This window comes from Felis catus, chromosome B3 (genome assembly GCF_018350175.1).
Source record: "Felis catus isolate Fca126 chromosome B3, F.catus_Fca126_mat1.0, whole genome shotgun sequence".
Classification (NCBI taxonomy): Eukaryota; Metazoa; Chordata; class Mammalia; order Carnivora; family Felidae; genus Felis; species Felis catus.
The window spans coordinates 64868678-64885939 of NC_058373.1; the positions used below are offsets into that span (position 1 = coordinate 64868678).

The 17262-nt window shown below is 40.0% G+C and overlaps 1 protein-coding gene and 1 pseudogene across 8 annotated transcripts; both read right to left on the minus strand.

Annotated features, from left to right (window-relative positions):
* Positions 1-204: 204 nt before the first annotated feature.
* TMCO5A (transmembrane and coiled-coil domains 5A) lies at positions 205-15796 on the minus strand. Of its 8 annotated transcripts, none has more exons than XM_019832697.3 (13): positions 15706-15796; positions 15104-15148; positions 14901-15018; positions 13941-14090; positions 13159-13282; positions 12457-12507; positions 11723-11794; positions 8702-8758; positions 8235-8294; positions 7742-7806; positions 6314-6371; positions 4551-4591; positions 205-432 (listed from the first exon to the last, which is right to left on the minus strand). In XM_019832697.3, the coding sequence occupies exons 4-13, from the start codon at positions 14027-14029 to the stop codon at positions 234-236; spliced, it is 816 nt and encodes a 271-aa protein (XP_019688256.2). In that variant the 5' UTR covers positions 14030-14090; positions 14901-15018; positions 15104-15148; positions 15706-15796; the 3' UTR covers positions 205-233. The 8 variants fall into 8 exon arrangements, with proteins under 8 accessions (XP_019688256.2, XP_019688257.2, XP_006932714.2 ...); XM_019832698.3 differs by having other exon boundaries at positions 14901-15000; positions 15706-15748; XM_006932652.4 differs by lacking the exon at positions 14901-15018.
* On the minus strand, positions 4082-4179 carry LOC111561243 (annotated as a pseudogene).
* Positions 15797-17262: the final 1466 nt, after the last annotated feature.

Below are 17262 nucleotides of genomic sequence, written 5' to 3' on the forward strand. Positions count from 1 at the left end.
GTTTACTGTCTGGTGCTATTTAGCTTATCCTGTAGTCCTAGAAATCTGTTGACAGAGCTTTCTACTGGGCAAGATCAATCTTGGAAAGACAACTGGAGATGGAAGATAATCAAGTAGACAGACCTGAAGGGAAAAGCTGAAGGAAACCTCTTCCCTCCGCAAATTCCGCCGTCTCTTAGTCTACAGACTCAGACACCACTTGTCTTCTTTTGCTCAAGGTTATTTCTTATGTATCAGTGGGGTAACATGTCCTCTGTCTCAAGTGTGAGAGATGGAAAGAGGAAGCATCTTAGCTTCCACAGAATGCCCCTGCTCAATATCTTGGGCAGTGTGTTGATAAGGAGATCTGGATTTATAAAACATATGTGGAAAAACAAGTAGCCCAGCAGTCTGATGAAAAATAGGGTGGTGGAAAAGACATATTGAAACAACCTGAAAAGAGAAAGTCAAGAAACTGTTAACCAGAGGTTAGGAAACAGGAACAAAATCAAACTGATGCCTAAATGCATGTCTGGCTCCTTTTTGCTCTTCAGATGTCTCCCACTAAGTGTTGTCTTCATTACCAACAACCCCTTATAAAGGCAGCTCCTTCCCATACTCTGGCAAGCCAGGTACTCTCTCTTTCATCACCATGTTTGATTTTCTTTTAGTGTTTATCACTGGCTGAAATGATCTTGTTTTATATTTTGTTTTATTTTTTTGTTTTGCAGAGTTGTTTTCCAAAGTATTTTGCACCAATTTGTAACCCATCAGCAGGGTATGTGTTTCTGTGGGTCCATATTTTTCTCTAACACTTGATATCATCAGATTTAAAAAATTGTGCCAAATGTGTGTAAAGTAATGGGCTTAATTTGCATTTCCCTGATGAACAGTGATGCTGAACATCTGCTCATAGGTCTTACATGTCTGCTCTTGCCCATTTATCTAGTAGGTTGTTTGGGCTTGTCTTATTGATTCGTAGGAGTTCTTTATATGATCTTGATATAAGTCCTTTTCCATTGTGTGTATTGTGAATATCTTCCCTCTACTTTATAACTTTTATTTTCTCTAAGGTGTTAGAACAAAAGTTATTAATTTTTAAATTTTTTTTAACGTTTTTATTTATTTTTGGGACAGAGAGAGACAGAGCATGAACGGGGGAGGGGCAGAAAGAGAGGGAGACACAGAATCGGAAACAGGCTCCAGGCTCTGAGCCATCAGCCCAGAGCCTGACGCGGGGCTCGAACTCACGGACCACGAGATCGTGACCTGGCTGAAGTCGGACGCTTAACCGACTGCGCCACCCAGGCGCCCCAAAAGTTATTAATTTTAATAAAGTCTAGTGTATTAATCTTTATTTAGAACCAATGTTTTTGTGTCTTATTCAAAAAACCATTCCCTACATCCAGGCCTAACAGATGTTCCTATTTTCTACTAGCAGTGTATTCTAGTTTAAAATATGTCCACACATTATTCGATATTCTGCCCTTTAAGAGACTCTCCTCCCTTGTACTGTGGGCTGGACTTAATGACTTGGTTCTCAAGAACAGAGTATCATGGAGGTGACAGTGTGTGACTTCCTAGATTACACACTAAAACCATTGCAGCTTCCTCTTTCCTCTCAGGAGGAAGCCAGCTGTCATGCTGGGAAGGATACATACGCAGTCTTGTGGAGAGGTCTGTGTAAGGAGGAACTGAAACCTCCTGCCAACAAGCAGCAACATTTGTCCAATGTGTGAGTAAGCTACCTTGAAAATAGATCCTCCAGTCTAGCCTTCTAATGACTCTAACTTGGCCAACATCTTAAAAAAGTTTTTTTTGGTAAATATTTGTTTATTTTGCAGAGAAAGAGAGCACAAGCTAGGGAGGGGCAGAGAGAGAGAGAGAGAGAGAGAGAGAGAGAGACAGAGAGAGAGAGACAGAGAGAGAGAGACAGAGACAAAGAATATGAAACAGGCTCCAGGCTCTGATTCAGATGCTCAGCCACTGAGCCACCCAGGTGCCCCTGGCCAACATCTTAACTGCAACCTAATAACAGATGGTAAGCTAGAACCACCCAGCTAAGTGGCTCACAGATTCCTAATCCACAAACATTGTGAGATGATAAATGTTTGTTGTTTGAAGACACTAAGTTTTGGGATGATTTGTTATGTGGCAGTAGATAATTAATGTCAATTTTTAAAGATTTTTTTTCTTTTTGGACATTTAGTCCTTAACATATCTGGCCTTGCTTTTTAAATATAGTGTGTGTGTGTGTGTGTGTGTGTGTGTGTGTGTGTGTGTATTTAAATGTGATCCAATCTCATTATTTCTCATCTGAATAATCATTTTTTACCCTACTTTATTTTATTTTATTTTATTTTATTTTATTTTATTTTATTTTATTTTATTTTATTTTATTTTATTTATGTTTGAGAGGGAGGGGGAGAGAGAGAGAGAGAGAGAGAGACAACGTGAGTGGGGGAGGGGCAGAGAGAGACAAGAGAGAGAATCCCAGGCAGGCTCCGTGCTTTCAGCACAGAACCCGCTATGGGGCTCAAACTCATATCATGACCTGAGCCAAGATCAAGAGTCAGACGCTTAACTGACTGAGCCACCCAGGCACCCCTCCCCTACCTTTATTGAACAATTCTTCTTTTCCTCTGTGACATACAATCACTGTCACATATCAGAGTTCCATATATGCCCTGTTTCTATTTCATTGGTTGATTTTATTCCTGTGACAATATTACACTATTGTAATTAATGTAGCTTCAAAGTAAGTCCTCATAACTGGAAGGGCACGTTCCCCACTCTTTGCTCTCCTTTAAAATTGTCCAGGTTATTTTTGAGTTATTTACTCTTCTATATCCAGTGTATTTTTAGAATAATTTTATTAAATTTAATGAAAAATCTTTTGGGCAGTTTGGTTGGAATTGAAATGAGCTTAACATTTGAAGAGAATTGATGTATTTATGATTATCTCACTATATTTCTCTTCTTTCATTCATGTTACTTTTAATGTTTCCTAATGAATTTCTGTAAATTCCCCTTATAGTGGTCTTGATTTTTTCTTAAACTGATGAATTATTTTGACCTTGTGGTTTTACTATGATTTGCACAAGCAAATTTCTACTTTTTCCTTTCCTGTATAACCCTTACCCAGTTGTGCTAGGTTGCTGCTTGAGGCAGCACCAATTCACTACCTACCTCCATCCACCAGTCAAAAACAGCCCGTTCCTCATCAATAATTGGTCTTGGTGATAGGAGTTAGGATCCATTATAGTATAACATCTTGGTCAGAATTAGAATCAGAAAACATTTACAAATCTCTTCCTAGTATTCTCCTTGAAGCTGAATATAGTATTCATAAGAAAGTTCTGGGATGTTATTCCCAGAGAAAATCCTAGGCATAATCTACCTTTATTATCTCTTGAGTCAGTGCCCAATATACCAGTGCCCCATAGGACATTGGAGCAGAGCAAGAGAAAGACCCTTCTAGTTTGATATGATGAGCTAGATTTTTAGGATATTGTCAGATTCTCTTCAGGATACCAACCCTCTTTTCAAGCAGATACTTCTTACCCTGGGAGCCCATGTGGGTAATTTCATGCTAAACACTGGTGTCAAATTATAGGCGAAGGCAGCCTTGGAGTTCTAGGGAAATTCTGCTAGCTTTCAGGGAGTATTGTATTTAGGGATATCTGAATATGTAATAATGAAGGGGTATCCCCCTTGAGCAAATTTTCCAGACAATTGAAGCTGACCTTTAAGCATCAATAGTTTTACGTTAACCATTTTGATGGAACTCTGTCTAAATCATATTTCATGCCACTTTGAATATATGTTTCTCTTTGCCTTCTTAAATAAATTATATTGAATATAATCTGACCTTTTCTTACAAATGCAGGGGCTTCATGAGTGCCAATTTTACTTTGCTATCACAGTGATTCCCTCAGGACTAATATCCGCTCGGTTGTTTGAATCTTGAGCTCTTACTCAGTTTAACAAGTATTTTTGAGGAATTATGTTCTGGGTACTGTTGAGTGTGATCTCTCTTTCGTAATCATTTCTCTCATTTGCTGTTAAGTAGGGGTATACATGGATTTACAATTCTCTAGTATTTCTAATGTAACATGTTGACATTGTATTAAGTTTACGGGGGACACATCTCACACAATAGTGTGAAAATCCAATCATCTTATGAATCATAAAAAGGATCCCCATTTCCAATCTTGATGTTATTGGGGAGCCAGATCCATCAAGCTAATTCAAATCATGAAAGGGAAAAAGGAATAAGCATGAGATTTCCCACATCTATCTTAGGTAATAAAGTTCTTATTTCTGATTACTACTAGCCTATTAGCTTCTGAAACTGGAAAATTGAGATTAGGGATTGCCTTGGGATGAGGAAGTCATACGTTAGAAGTGAGAAACTTGGTCATCGATGACACTAGTTTGTTGACTTCACTCTGGGGGTATGTGTGTGGGTATGTCTACAAGGGTTTCCTTGTCTAGACTTTGTTGTCTGCCAGGATGGCTAAGTGGAACTCCCCATTTTCCAGGAAGTTTACTCAAAAGTGTATCCTTACCTTTTACAGAACCAAGTTCCCTTGTTTTGGAGAGAATCATCCTGGGAGAAGGAAAGATATTAATAAATAAGCAATTTCTGGAATCTACCATTCCCTGTCAAATAACATTCAATGAGCCATTAGTTAATGTTATATTTAGATAATGTCTTGCAATTTTTTATATGCATAAACAGATGGAATTTTCAGAGACAAGCGTATATATTTGCTTGTATGTATGTGTAATTTTGTATTACTTTTTAATATATTGATAGAAATGAATGAAAGCCTGAAAAGGCAAGGTAGGTTGCCCTTTTTTGTATGTAAGGTCATACAGCTAATAAGTGGCAGGGCCCGACTTGGAACCTGGGTCCTTTGAATCCACATTACACCCTTACCTCCTGCTTAACCAGTAACCCTTAAAGAAGTTTACAGGCTATGAAAACCACACAAATGTATTCTAAGAGAAGTTTTAAGAGTTCTAAAAATATAAAGATGAGGATATTTCCTGGATTTCTGTGGCATCTCTCTTCCAAAATATTTTCTCAGCTATTTCATTTTCCTTTTAGCTTGCTTGTGAGATAAAAATGAAGAAGTACAATCACATTTTAAAATTGTGAAAATGATGCTCACAGAATTGGAATTAGAAAGAAAACTTTCTGGGTTACGAATTTTGTTCCCTAGTTTGAGTGAGATTAAGCAGCATGCCAGCTGGTCATTTGCTCAGGCAGTCTGTAAAGGTTGTTCAGACATCATAGGTCATTGAACCATCATGGGACTCTGGTAATCTTGAGGAAGATGTTTTCTCTGATAGGTGGTGAGAAGGAATACTTTGATTAGTCAGTGAGAATAGATGATGGGATATATCAGGGAGCGTGCCAAGCTTGGTTCTAGAGAGGTGGAGTCCACTTAATTTCAGGAGTTTTGTTTTTGCTGTTGGTTGTTGTATAATATGCAAGCTTGGGGCCAAAATAACTTGTTCAGAATAATGGGAACCATGGTCACTGTGAACATGGTCTAATATATATTCAAACATCTCTATGACCCCAACGACAATAGATGATTGTTGATATTTGCTTTTTAGGAATAAAATACTTATTTTTTTTGAAATTATGAAGACTATCTAAATGATAAAGTTTCTGGTGAATGTCAATTTTGGCTCTAAAGCCAATATAAGTTACAAAATGAAAGTCTAATGGAAGTTTATCTTTTTGCCACCACAAGACACGAAGCAGGCCAAGAGGATGCTCTAAATCCAATTGTGTCCTTTAGACCGTTGCATATATGCTAATGACATCATGATGTTAAATATGAACAGACACTGAAGCTGTTACATAAAGAAGTAATGACTTTTCATGTTTTAACTCATGGGCTAATTCTGATATATGCCCTGGTTCTCTGTGTAGTGAGAAATTTGGGATCCTGTTGGGATCACCAGGAAAGACCATTGTGATTATGGGAGATGGGAGGAGTGTCCTGTCTTGGCCTCTTCTCCACAAGAGTGTTCCTTCAGTTAATATTTCTTCCTGCTTCCATTCTAAACTCTGTGAGGTTTGAGGCTAGTTTCTTTGAGAACAAGTCATTTGCTTGGCGCTGAGAGAAGAGAGACCATTGTCCCATAACATCTTTGTATGTTTAGGGTTGGAATGCTTTAGAATTATGTGTGCTACTATTCTTGGAAAATGCACATGAGAAGATTGGTATGTGTCTGGTGGCTTATAGTGTTTTGGAAACTCCCTTGAAGGTAATGACCCTGAGAAAAGCTGAAAGTGGACTGAAATGGTTACCTTATTATTTTGGCTGTTACACTTTTTTCTTGCAGAATTCATGCTCAAGACTTTTGATCTAGGAGAGAAAGAACCAAGGTGGGAATTGAATAAAGTACATTTAAATGTTCATATTACATCATGGTTATTTAAAAAAGTTTTATATTCTAAAGCTATACTGTCCACTATTGTAGCCAAGGCTACATGTAGCTGTTTACATTTAATGAAAATAAAAAAAATCACTTCCTCCGTCACAACAGCCATCTTTCAAGTACTCAATAGGTGCATAGTGGCTACATACTAGATAGCACAAAAAATTCCATTGGGTAGTCCTGTTCTAAAATCTTGGCATAGTAATGAAGCCATACTTAATGTTCAGAAAGGATCTCAGGAGACTTGAAGGTGTCCATTAGGGGTAAGGACCTCTAAGTCCTGGTACCCTGGCCCCCAGGCCACAATGTGGACTAGCCTATTTAGAGGCTGTATGAAGCCTAGGTCTTTTTCTCTTAATCCCAAGACTCCAAAATATTTAATACATGGAAATACTTCCTACGTGAATTAAGATTTAAATTTTAAAGAGGGTCAGGGAGTGGAAGTGAGGTTTTTGGTTTTAGTTTCTCACTATTTAGACTCTTGACATACTCAAGGAGTATTTTTTTTTTTTTGCGGGGGGGGGGAGGCTTTTCTCTTACTCTAATTTCTAATTTTAATGTTCATAGTTTAATATAGTATACAGTGTGCATTTCATAATATGATTGACCTAGTTTGTGTCTGGAGATTAGTTTCATGCCTATCCCATATGGTTGAATTTCCATACATTTTGGGGAAGTGAGGATGGTATTAATTTTAAGACCTTTATTATAAAATTTAAGGAATTCCCATTTTATCAGGGTGCCAGACCACTAACCCTTCTTTTTTACTGTACTTTATTTATTTAATTAAAAAAATTTTTAATGTTTATTTTTGAGAGAGAGAGCGAGCGAGTGCACAACTGGGGGAGGGGCAGGGAGAGAGACACAGAATCAGAATCAGGCTCCAGGCTCTGAGTTGTCAACACAGAGTACCATGCAGGGCTTGAACTCACAGACCAGAGATCATGACCTGAGCCCAAGTTAGATGCTCAACAGACTGAGCCACCCGGGCACCTGACCGTTTTTAAAGCACATGTTCTTGCCCCTAATATAAACCTGAATAATTGACAATGTGATTACAATTATGAAGGAAGGTATGTTTCTGCAGTCTGTTAAGAAAGATAGGAGAAGGACCTGCATTTTTAAATAGATGTGGTTGAGCGGGGGTCAACAAGATCGCTAACAGAGAGGAAAGTTATGTGGTGTTGGGGCTCACTGAATTCCAAATAGGAATTGGTCAGAGAAATGTTTGCTCTGACTCCGGCTGAGATGGGGTTACCACTAAAACCAGGATATTCCTTTGTTTGCCAAAGCTCACACTTCTCTCTCAAGGAACCGAGTCTCTAGTTCTTCTTCTATTTTCCTCAGAGTTTCCTGGTACTTCTTCAAAGAGAAATAAAAGAAACCACAGTTACTTGCTAGAAGCCTTATGTGCTTTTTGCTGTTAATAACCGTGTATTACAGCATTGTCATGTAAATGTTTGGTATTCCCACTGCCATTTTATCTCCTTTCCCAGTCCACCAGCCCCCTACTACTCCAGATCTCTTACTGCACTTCACCACTGGGCAGGTCCCTGTGGTTATTGGGATTATAAACAGGAAGAGTGCTCATTATTAATTTAAGAGTTCAGAGCTTTGGAGATGAGGGCAGTAATAGAATGATTCTAGTGGTAGAGTGTCATCCTCCCTAAAGGCCTTTGTAATGCCACCTTGAAGCATTAAAATTGTTGCAGTGTTCTTTGAAAAGCCTGGTTTCACTTCATCCTGTACCTTAACAAACGCATTACTATCCCTTTACAGAGAAACTGTACCTTTATGCAGAGGGCCTGATCTTCACAGAGCTGTGCCACAAATGTATAGTCTTCCATTACCTGGGAAGTTAAAATTCAGTCTTAAATTTTACTCAGTAAGTTGCTATAAGAACAGTAGTATACTTGTTTCCTCTTAGGCCCCAGGACTTAAATGTGCTTTTCTAATTGTTCTAAATATGTATTTGCTGTATGTATGAAACCATGCCTTTTTTTTTTTTTTTTTTTTTTTGTGGATGACAGGCTGTACTTTACAGTCCTGATGGAAATTACTTGGGGACAGTTGGGAGAAAAATAGATACTAATTCATAGAAGGTATAGATTATGGAGAATATTCTGTAAAAAATGTGAAAAGAGAAGGTAATCTGGGGGACTGTATTGACATGATGTAATACATTCCTTCAAATCTTGTGACCAAAGATCAAGTTTTCCTTAGTGCGAGAAGGAACATTGAAGTTATTGTCGTTTACCTTGGTCAGCTTTTGCTCTTGGTCTGCACAGGAAGCTTCCAGCTGTTTTAATTTAGCCTATAGAAAGGGAAAGAGACTGGTAACTGAGCCAGGTAAAAGCAGGATTCCATTCTGAATTGGGATTGCAAACATTATCTCACAGGTGGTTAAAGTGCCTCAGGACCAATTTTAGATGTCTTTTTAATGGAGGGGAGTCAACCTTGAGATGAGAGGACACTTGAATTGAATCTAGTGTGAAGTAGCACTAATTTGGTGTGTATGAAGATGTTACGTGGCTGGAGCTTAGGGGCGATTGGGAAGAATGAAATGAGGTGGGGAAAGGTAGACATGTAAGAGATTACAATAGGCCCTTATAGCTTCTGGAGAGTTTGGTTCTTTATTCTAATTGCAGTGAGAAGCCAGGTGAGAGCTTAAAGTTGTAAAGATACAATCTGGTTTGTCTTCTTTCTTGTTTAAATTTATTTAAAAAATTTTTAATGTTTGTTTATTTTTGAGAGAGAGCGAGCGAGCGCGCGAGAGTGAGTGAAAGAGAGCAGGGGAAGGGGTAGAAAGAGAGGGAGACACAGAACCCGAAGCAGGCTCTAGTCTCCGAGCTGTCAGCACAGAGCCAAATGTGGGGCCCAAACTCATGACTGAGATCATGACCTGAGCTGAAGTCGGACGCTTAACTGACTGAGCTACCCAAGTGCTCCTGGCTTGCTTTCTTTGTAAAGAATAATCTTTTCTGTGTGTGGAAGGTAGACTGTTTAGGTCTAAGTATAAAGGCAGGAGGAGTAACTAGTTAGGAGGCTACTTTAGCATCCAGGTGAGGGGTTATGGTGGCTTGCAAAAGGGCGGTGTAATAGTAGTAGAGAGGAAAAGATGCATTTGGGGTATATTCTGTAGGCAGAGGGGACATGCTGCAGGCTTTCCTCTCTTCCCTTTTCAGCTCTATTGTTCCCACTTTCATTGAGCTACCATTTTTTTTTTTTTTTTCACATTTGGACTCTTCTAACAGTTCCTTTCCCCACCAGTCAATTACATCTAGGGCCAGACAGCCAAAGGTGCTATGGGCTGTATTTTAAAGACAGTGGCCTGAGTCACAAGGAGTTGAGGCGGGTGTCCTATTAAACTGCTCAACTGATCACCAGCATGCAAGAGGAACAGAAGCAAAAGAGATCATGTATATTCATAGAGTTAGAGATACAACGTGAGAATTCCTCAAAATAGGTGGACAAAAGGGAATGATTCAAAGCGTTAATAATACTCTTTAGGGCTGGGCTGATGGCTGCCAGGAAAATAATGGCCATTGTTGTGCCAGGAACTCTCTGTCTGGAGTCTGTCACAATCAGCTCACCTGACGTGGCCAGCATAACCAGACTTAAAGTGTTACCGCTAGATTCGGGCAGACTTGCTGTTAGCAAAACTTGTTTTGGGCAGAAGAAGGAAGAAAATCAGTCTTCTAATCTCTGCAGTTTTATGGCTAGGATAATCAAGGAGCTTTAAGCTCCTTTCTAGTCTTAGCTCAAGTTTATTCCCCATGTACACACAGGCTCCTGATTTCTCTCTTTCCAGATAAGTGTCCTGGATAGGCATGCCCAAACAACTTACTTGAAGGCTTTGACTTCCTCTTTTTTATGTCTATCAATGCTAATTTGGCCACCAGAACATAGAGCAGTAATTCTCTATTCTTTCATTTTCGATTTCTATTTTATTTTTAAAAAAATTTTTTTTTCAACGTTTTTTTATTTATTTTTGGGACAGAGAGAGACAGAGCATGAACGGGGGAGGGGCAGAGAGAGAGGGAGACACAGAATCGGAAACAGGCTCCAGGCTCCGAGCCATCAGCCCAGAGCCTGACGCGGGGCTCGAACTCACGGACCGCGAGATCGTGACCTGGCTGAAGTCGGACGCTTAACCGACTGCGCCACCCAGGCGCCCCCCGATTTCTATTTTAAATGTGTCTGTATCTTCAGTCTTCATACACACAGTATGGGCTTAAGTATGGGCTTAAATGTGGGGCTTAAGAAGCAAAAGAGATTGAAAGATAGGGACAGTGTGTTTTTCTGCTCTTTAATTTACTTGTTCTTAAATGACATATATAAAAATAAGTATCAATTAAAAAAAGCAAGATGGGGCCTGGGTGGTTCAGTCAAAAGAGCACGTGGCTCTTGATCTCAGGGTCATGAGTTGGAGCCCCACACTGGGTGCAGAGATTTCTAAAAAGAAATAGAAAAAAAAAAAACTTAAACATCATAAAAAGAAGCAAAGAAAAATTAGGTAAGGCAAGGACAAAGACATATTCCTACAGAAATTATCAATAAGAATTGAATCTGCCTTCTGAAGAAAAAGATCTCTAAATCTTGCATCTCTGATCAGATGGGTTATGGTTGTGCTCAGGTGCTTAACTGTGAAACACAATTAGGGAAATGGTAAGCCCTGTATGATGCACTTAGCAGTTAGAGGTCACTATATACTTGAATGACCAGTTGAATGAATCCTTTGCTGGATTGGAGTCAATGACAGGGTCTGTAAATTACCTAGCACACAGTAGATTTACAAGTCCAAACTCTGCCTCTATATGAATTCATGCATATGCTTCTGCCATACTTTTAAATAATCACCTTAAAATTGTGACTTTTTAATGTTTTAGAACTCCAAAAAAAGAATATTTTATATACACAATTTCATTCAGTTTTCAAACTGAGGCTGGGAGGAACTGATTAAATTGCTCAACTTCATATATCACACTAAGTACCTCTGGGTCTGGGATTTAAATGAGGGACTTCAACTACCTCCAATGTTATGTATATATTTGTGCGTTTGTGCCCTCTTTTTGATGGAAAGAGAACAAAATACATGGCTTCAGAGTGAAAGCCCTTACTAAGGGCAGAGGAGAATTCAGCATTTAGTAGCCCAGGTTTAATCTGGCATGGCTGAAACTACAAAGAATTTATCCCAACTTTGACAATTGTTTCCACTTAAAGACTTGTTTTCCTGGTCATGCAGACCAAACCCATTCGAGATTGCTTTTTTGTTTACCTTTGACTCTTCTGGGGTTCCTTTTAGATCTTCTTGTTCACACTTGGTTGCCTTATGTGATTTCCTTGTAAGCTGTGGTTTCAAACAGAAAAAATACATTTCAAATAAAAAATATATCAAATAAAAAAAATATAGCAGACAAAGACATTCTCTGATGTGTGGGAGACAGTAACTTGGCCCAGATCAAAGCTGCCAGGAAATGGTCCCTTGATGGATACTTGGTGTCTTTGGGAACATCTTTAATCTACCTCCATTTATTCTCACTAGTTTTGGCCACTAAAGCTGCTCAGAGCAGGAGTACTTCCCTGAACCCCTAATTCATGCCAAATTATTCAGGCCTGTGGGCATGGGTCAGAAAGTAGGGGAATCATAAAGAAATCCACTGTATTTTGACCAGTTGAAGTAGAGGGAATACCTGGACAAAGAAGAAGGGACCACAGAGGTCCCAGTCAATCCCTTTGGAAGCAATTTCCTTGTGATAGAATGAAGAACCTATGGGATCACTGAATACCTGGGATGCCCTATCCACTCCTTTCAATTTGACACTTGCAGGGATAATCCATGGCACTTTGGTCATGAGACTCAGCCTCAGGAGAGTGGATTAGTAGTAGTGCCCACACCCAGCACAGGCCTCTCTGACATGTGGGATCTTCTGTGATTATTTGCCCTCCCTTGCCTCTTTGATGAGTGGTGCTGCTGTGGGGACACCAGGGAACACAAAAGCCCCATGTCACCTTTCTTTGAAGTTCTTCTATACTGTGGACCAGAATCTCATTCTTCCTATCCTGTTGAGAGGACGAAGCAGAGTTTAAATGTGCATCTGTGTACCACCATCTTGATTTGGTTGACTGTTCTTTATTTTACCCCAGTGATATTTTACTACAGTAACTGTACCTTCCTGCATAATGTCAGGTAAAGGACCTGTGGTTTGATCTCCATACGTACACACCAACTTCCCAGGGATTGAGATGACCACATCTCTGGCTTCTAAATATTAAATATTACCAGAGACACCCTACCCTCCACACATCTCCTTCCTTGCAAGGACATACTCTGCTATGACTTTTGAGTTGACTATACTTTGTATATAAATTAAGGGGAAACTGTTGTTTCTGACAGTGAGGAGGAATCAACCCTATCAATTGGCTTTTCCCTGCTTTTTTAAACATTTTTTTAAAGTTTATTGATTTATTTTGAGAGAGAGAGAGAGAGCCAGCAGGAGAGGGGCAGAGGGGGGGGCGAGAGAGAGAGAGAGAGACAGACAGACAGACAGACAGACTGAGACTCCGAAGCAGGCTCCATACTGTCAGCGCAGACCCTGACTCAGGGCTTGAACTCATGAACTGCGAGATCGTGACCTGAAGTCAAGATTCAGACAGACAGTTAACCAAATGAGCCACCCAGGAACACCAAGCTCTTCCCTAATTCTTGCTTACAAGTCTGGCTGTCTCTTCTTCCAGCTCCTGCAAGGCTTTTTCCCTCTCTATCATGGTGTGGTTCTCCTTTTCCCATTCTTCATCTTCAGCCAAGTCTCTGGTGTGAGCAATCTCACCTTCCATCCTGGACGATGCAAGCACACACTATGAGGAACTGACAGCCTTAGAAATAATAAAACACATGTCAGTTTTAAGGGTACTTTGATGACAATAAATATAAATCTAAAGTTGGAAACCCTTTCTTTCCTGGATCCTTAGGATCAGAATCTCTTTAAAGACAAGAAAAGTAAGATTCCCCCGATTACCACATCAAACACCCCAATGTACTTCCAGCTCAGGTGAGTATCTTTCATTCTTTTAGGATTTTCTTTGTTGTTGTTGTTTTAATGTCTATTTATTTTGAGAGAGAGAGAGAGAAGGAAATTAAGTGGGTTGAGGGACAGAGACAGAGGGAGAGAGAGAATCCCAAGCAGACTCCATGCTGTCGGAACAGACCCTGATGAGGAGCTTGATCCCATGGTCATGACCACGAGATCATGACCTGAGCCGAAATCAATAGTTGGATGCTTAATTGACTGAGCCACCCAGGTGTCCTTAGGATTCTCTTTGAAACTTGCTGTATTATTCAGGGGTTTGAACCACAGACAAATACTGAAGAATGAAAAAGAAACTTCTTTGTTATAAAAAGATAAAGGCTCAAGAGCAAGCTGGAAAATTCAATTATTTCTTCTCCTCCCAGTTCTTTGGATTAGGAACTTCCCACATGAAACCCCAATACTCACCTCTGAATCTCATTTTCTTTCTCTTGGATTTTGAGAAGAAGTTCCTGATTTGCTTCATCTATTCTCTGCATATCCCTTTCAAGGTCCATGTTCAAACTGTTAATGTTCCTCTTTGACTGGACCAGTCTTAAGATTTCCACTTTCTCTGACCTGTAGGCTCAGCCCCCAAAATGAATAAGGGCCAATTATCTTAAGATCACTAATTTTTTGGGCCAAAAAGGATATCTAGAAGACATATAACTCATTAGCCTGGCTGTTTTTGGGAGCACACCTCTCCTTTTTCATTTTTAGGAAATTACATTTCTTAATCATGCTGTACAATTTGTTTCAATAATTCTTAACTCAGCAAAGGAGGTCTTTCTTGGCCACAGTGCTCAGTATAATAGTGCACCTCCACTCTGGTTCCCGGAGAAGTTTTGCTTCCTTAAATAGCCTTTTGCATTGGAGAGAATGATTTTCAAGTTGTTCACAAAAGCTGCTCATGCAGTACACTTTTATCAAGTACATTTAGTCAGGAAGCTAGTACATAATTTATGATTGGACACAGGTTTATGCAGAACCACAAGAAGTTTCCACCAGCAGTTAGGGCTTCAGTCTTTTCCTACCTCCCCTCAACTGAAAATTTCTCTGCTATTGCCTACTATAAAGCTTGAGAATATCCTGTGGGAGTCACTCCATTGAGCACACACAGAAGTAATCCAGGTTTTCACTTTCAAGAATGCAGGTATCATTTTTGAAGTAAATTTGAATGAAATAATGGTAACTTAATGCTAGTGTAGTCTAGAAATGTATCTGGCACATGGGAAGCTCTCAATAAACTTTTAGTTTTCTTGAAAATGAATTAATTCATTGACTTAATTGGTTTGTCTCTAAAATGACTAACTGGAAATAAGATAGTGATGTAGAGGGGTATATGTATTGAGTAGGCACAAGGGACGGTTTTGGAAAAGAAATTCCTACCTTGAAGGGCTGGCTTGGATGGGGGCTTTGCAATGGCTGTCACTTCAGGAGGCCAAGGGGTGTTTGGGGCAGAGTAAAGTGGAGGACAGATGGATAGGAGCTGAAGGAGAGAGCAAGACTAGAAGATGAAAGGAGGAATCAGTAGCAGACCTGCTTCATACCTTGGTCCTTGGATGTGACTTTGCATAATCAGGACTACTTACTCATAGTCTAGCTGATTGTCCTTGTGTTCTTCCATTGTAGATTCCCTAAAATACCAGCAGAGATGTATGTAATGAATTGGGGAAATGGGTCCATTTATAAAACACAGTAACTAGCTGAGAGTCCCAAAAGACAGGAACAAAATTAAGTTAACTGGTTTTTTTTCCCTCCCACTCCTATAATTTGGCCATAACCAAACTTAGCTTTCTGATTCTTCTGCCCATGAATATGCTTATGCCTCAGTAAGGATACAGTGAGGATAGAGGGATAATGCTGGAAAATTCAATATACATCTTGCAGAAGATAGATGGTTCACCAACACAAAACCCTTTGGAAATGTATACGTGGCAGTAAGCATCAATAGATGTTATCAGTTGTTCTTAATATCTTTTTTTCTCTATGCCCAGGTGCTTCTCTTAAGCCCCATGTGCATAGATAAATGTGCATAACTGCCCTGGAAAATAATCTTTCTAGCCTGGCTTCTGCAAGAATCTCCAGATATTAAGATCTTTAGTATTAAATAGGACTCAGAAAAAACAAGCAGGAGTAAATTATTTGGCTTGTTCTGCTACTTAGTTTCCTCCTTTTCTCCAATAAAGTCTACCTCCCTTCTGATGTATGGTCTTCTGGATTCTGCTCTAGTCTATTAGCTTCTGAAGAGTCTAATCTTTCCCCACTGGAACCATCCAATAGAATCTCAGAACCTTCTATAGGGTCATAATTCTGCTCTTGACATAGGATGGGTGGGGCAGTATGTTATAATAGGATGGATGGCAATGGTTTCTCCTCATTTGTGCCAAGTTCAGAGCCTAGTCTTCCCTTTGGTGGCAGTAGTTTCAATGGATCCGATTTCTAGGCAGATTGAAGGGATAGCTTCTGTCTCATTTCTCTAGCAGATTGAGCACTTTCCTTGCCCAAGCTTGACTCATATGGGAACTCTGGGTCCTAACACCAGCAGACTAATCCCATAATGTAGTCAACTAACTACTCATTCATTCAACAAACACTGAAACTTGGAAGGAGCACCTATTTTTGCCAGGCACTGTTCTAAGTACGAGGGAGACAGAATGGGAACGAAATAGCCCAAAGCACTTGCCTTTATGGAGTTTACACTCTAGGGTGTGTGTTGGGGGTGGAAAGGGGTAACACAATCAACAGAAAACAGGAGTAAATTGATTTTATCTGGTATGTATATTTTGGCCAGATTAGGCACAATTTGTAACTTTTTATGTGTGCAAGTCACGGAAACCTGAAGTTTCAGATCTTGACTTAATAAGGACTGCATTGAGTTGATTTGTGGGCCAGAGTGACTTCTTAACATACTGTAGTTTCTAACAAACTATTTGTAAAATTAATGGCCTCTGATGACCCCCATTACCATCTCCCTTCTTCCTGAAAGAAGGCATTTCATTGCTTTATGAAGCTGTACACAGAAGAGTAATTAAGTAACAATTCAGGCCAATGGCCTCTCGGAGGAATTAATGGTAGGGAGAGTTCATTAACCCCAGCTGGTTATAGCTTCTTCAGGAAATGCCCTGGACCAAGGTTATCTTGGCGATTAATGTATTGGATAGAGACTTTAACTAGGATAAAAATAAAGCTCTATCTCCTTCCTGGGGAGCTTTTCTCCTTGAGGGGCTACCAAAGGCAAGCCCGTAGGGGCAGCAGAACCCCAAGCTTGGGGCCTTGTGTGGGAGGAAGACAACAGATAACCACTAGTAAGAATTGCTAAATCAAGGTAAAAACAGGGCCTTGGGGGCAGGTTAAGGTCCTTGAGGAAGCCTTCCTGCTATTTGGGAGGTGGCTTTTGATTAACACCCAATGCAGCTTTAGGGCAGCTGTTAACACCGCCTTAACTTTTCCAGGCCACACCCTGACCTGCGCAGAGTCGCTGCCAGAGAGTCGCCAGAGAGTCGCAGATTTTGCTGCATTGCTGCCAGGGATGCAGTGGCGTTTATGTGGAAATCTGTTGTGAAAGCATCCTCTTTTGACAGGCTGGGCACTTGGGCTCTTTTTGCTGGGGCTTCACCCTCCTACTCTGAGGGGTCTGGTCAGGTGCATAAGCCTGAGAAACTACCTGGGCCCTTGTTCTTTCTGCCCCTTCCCGGGGAGAGAGACCTATTTCTTTTGCTCATCTCACTTGTCCTCACTTTACTTTGGC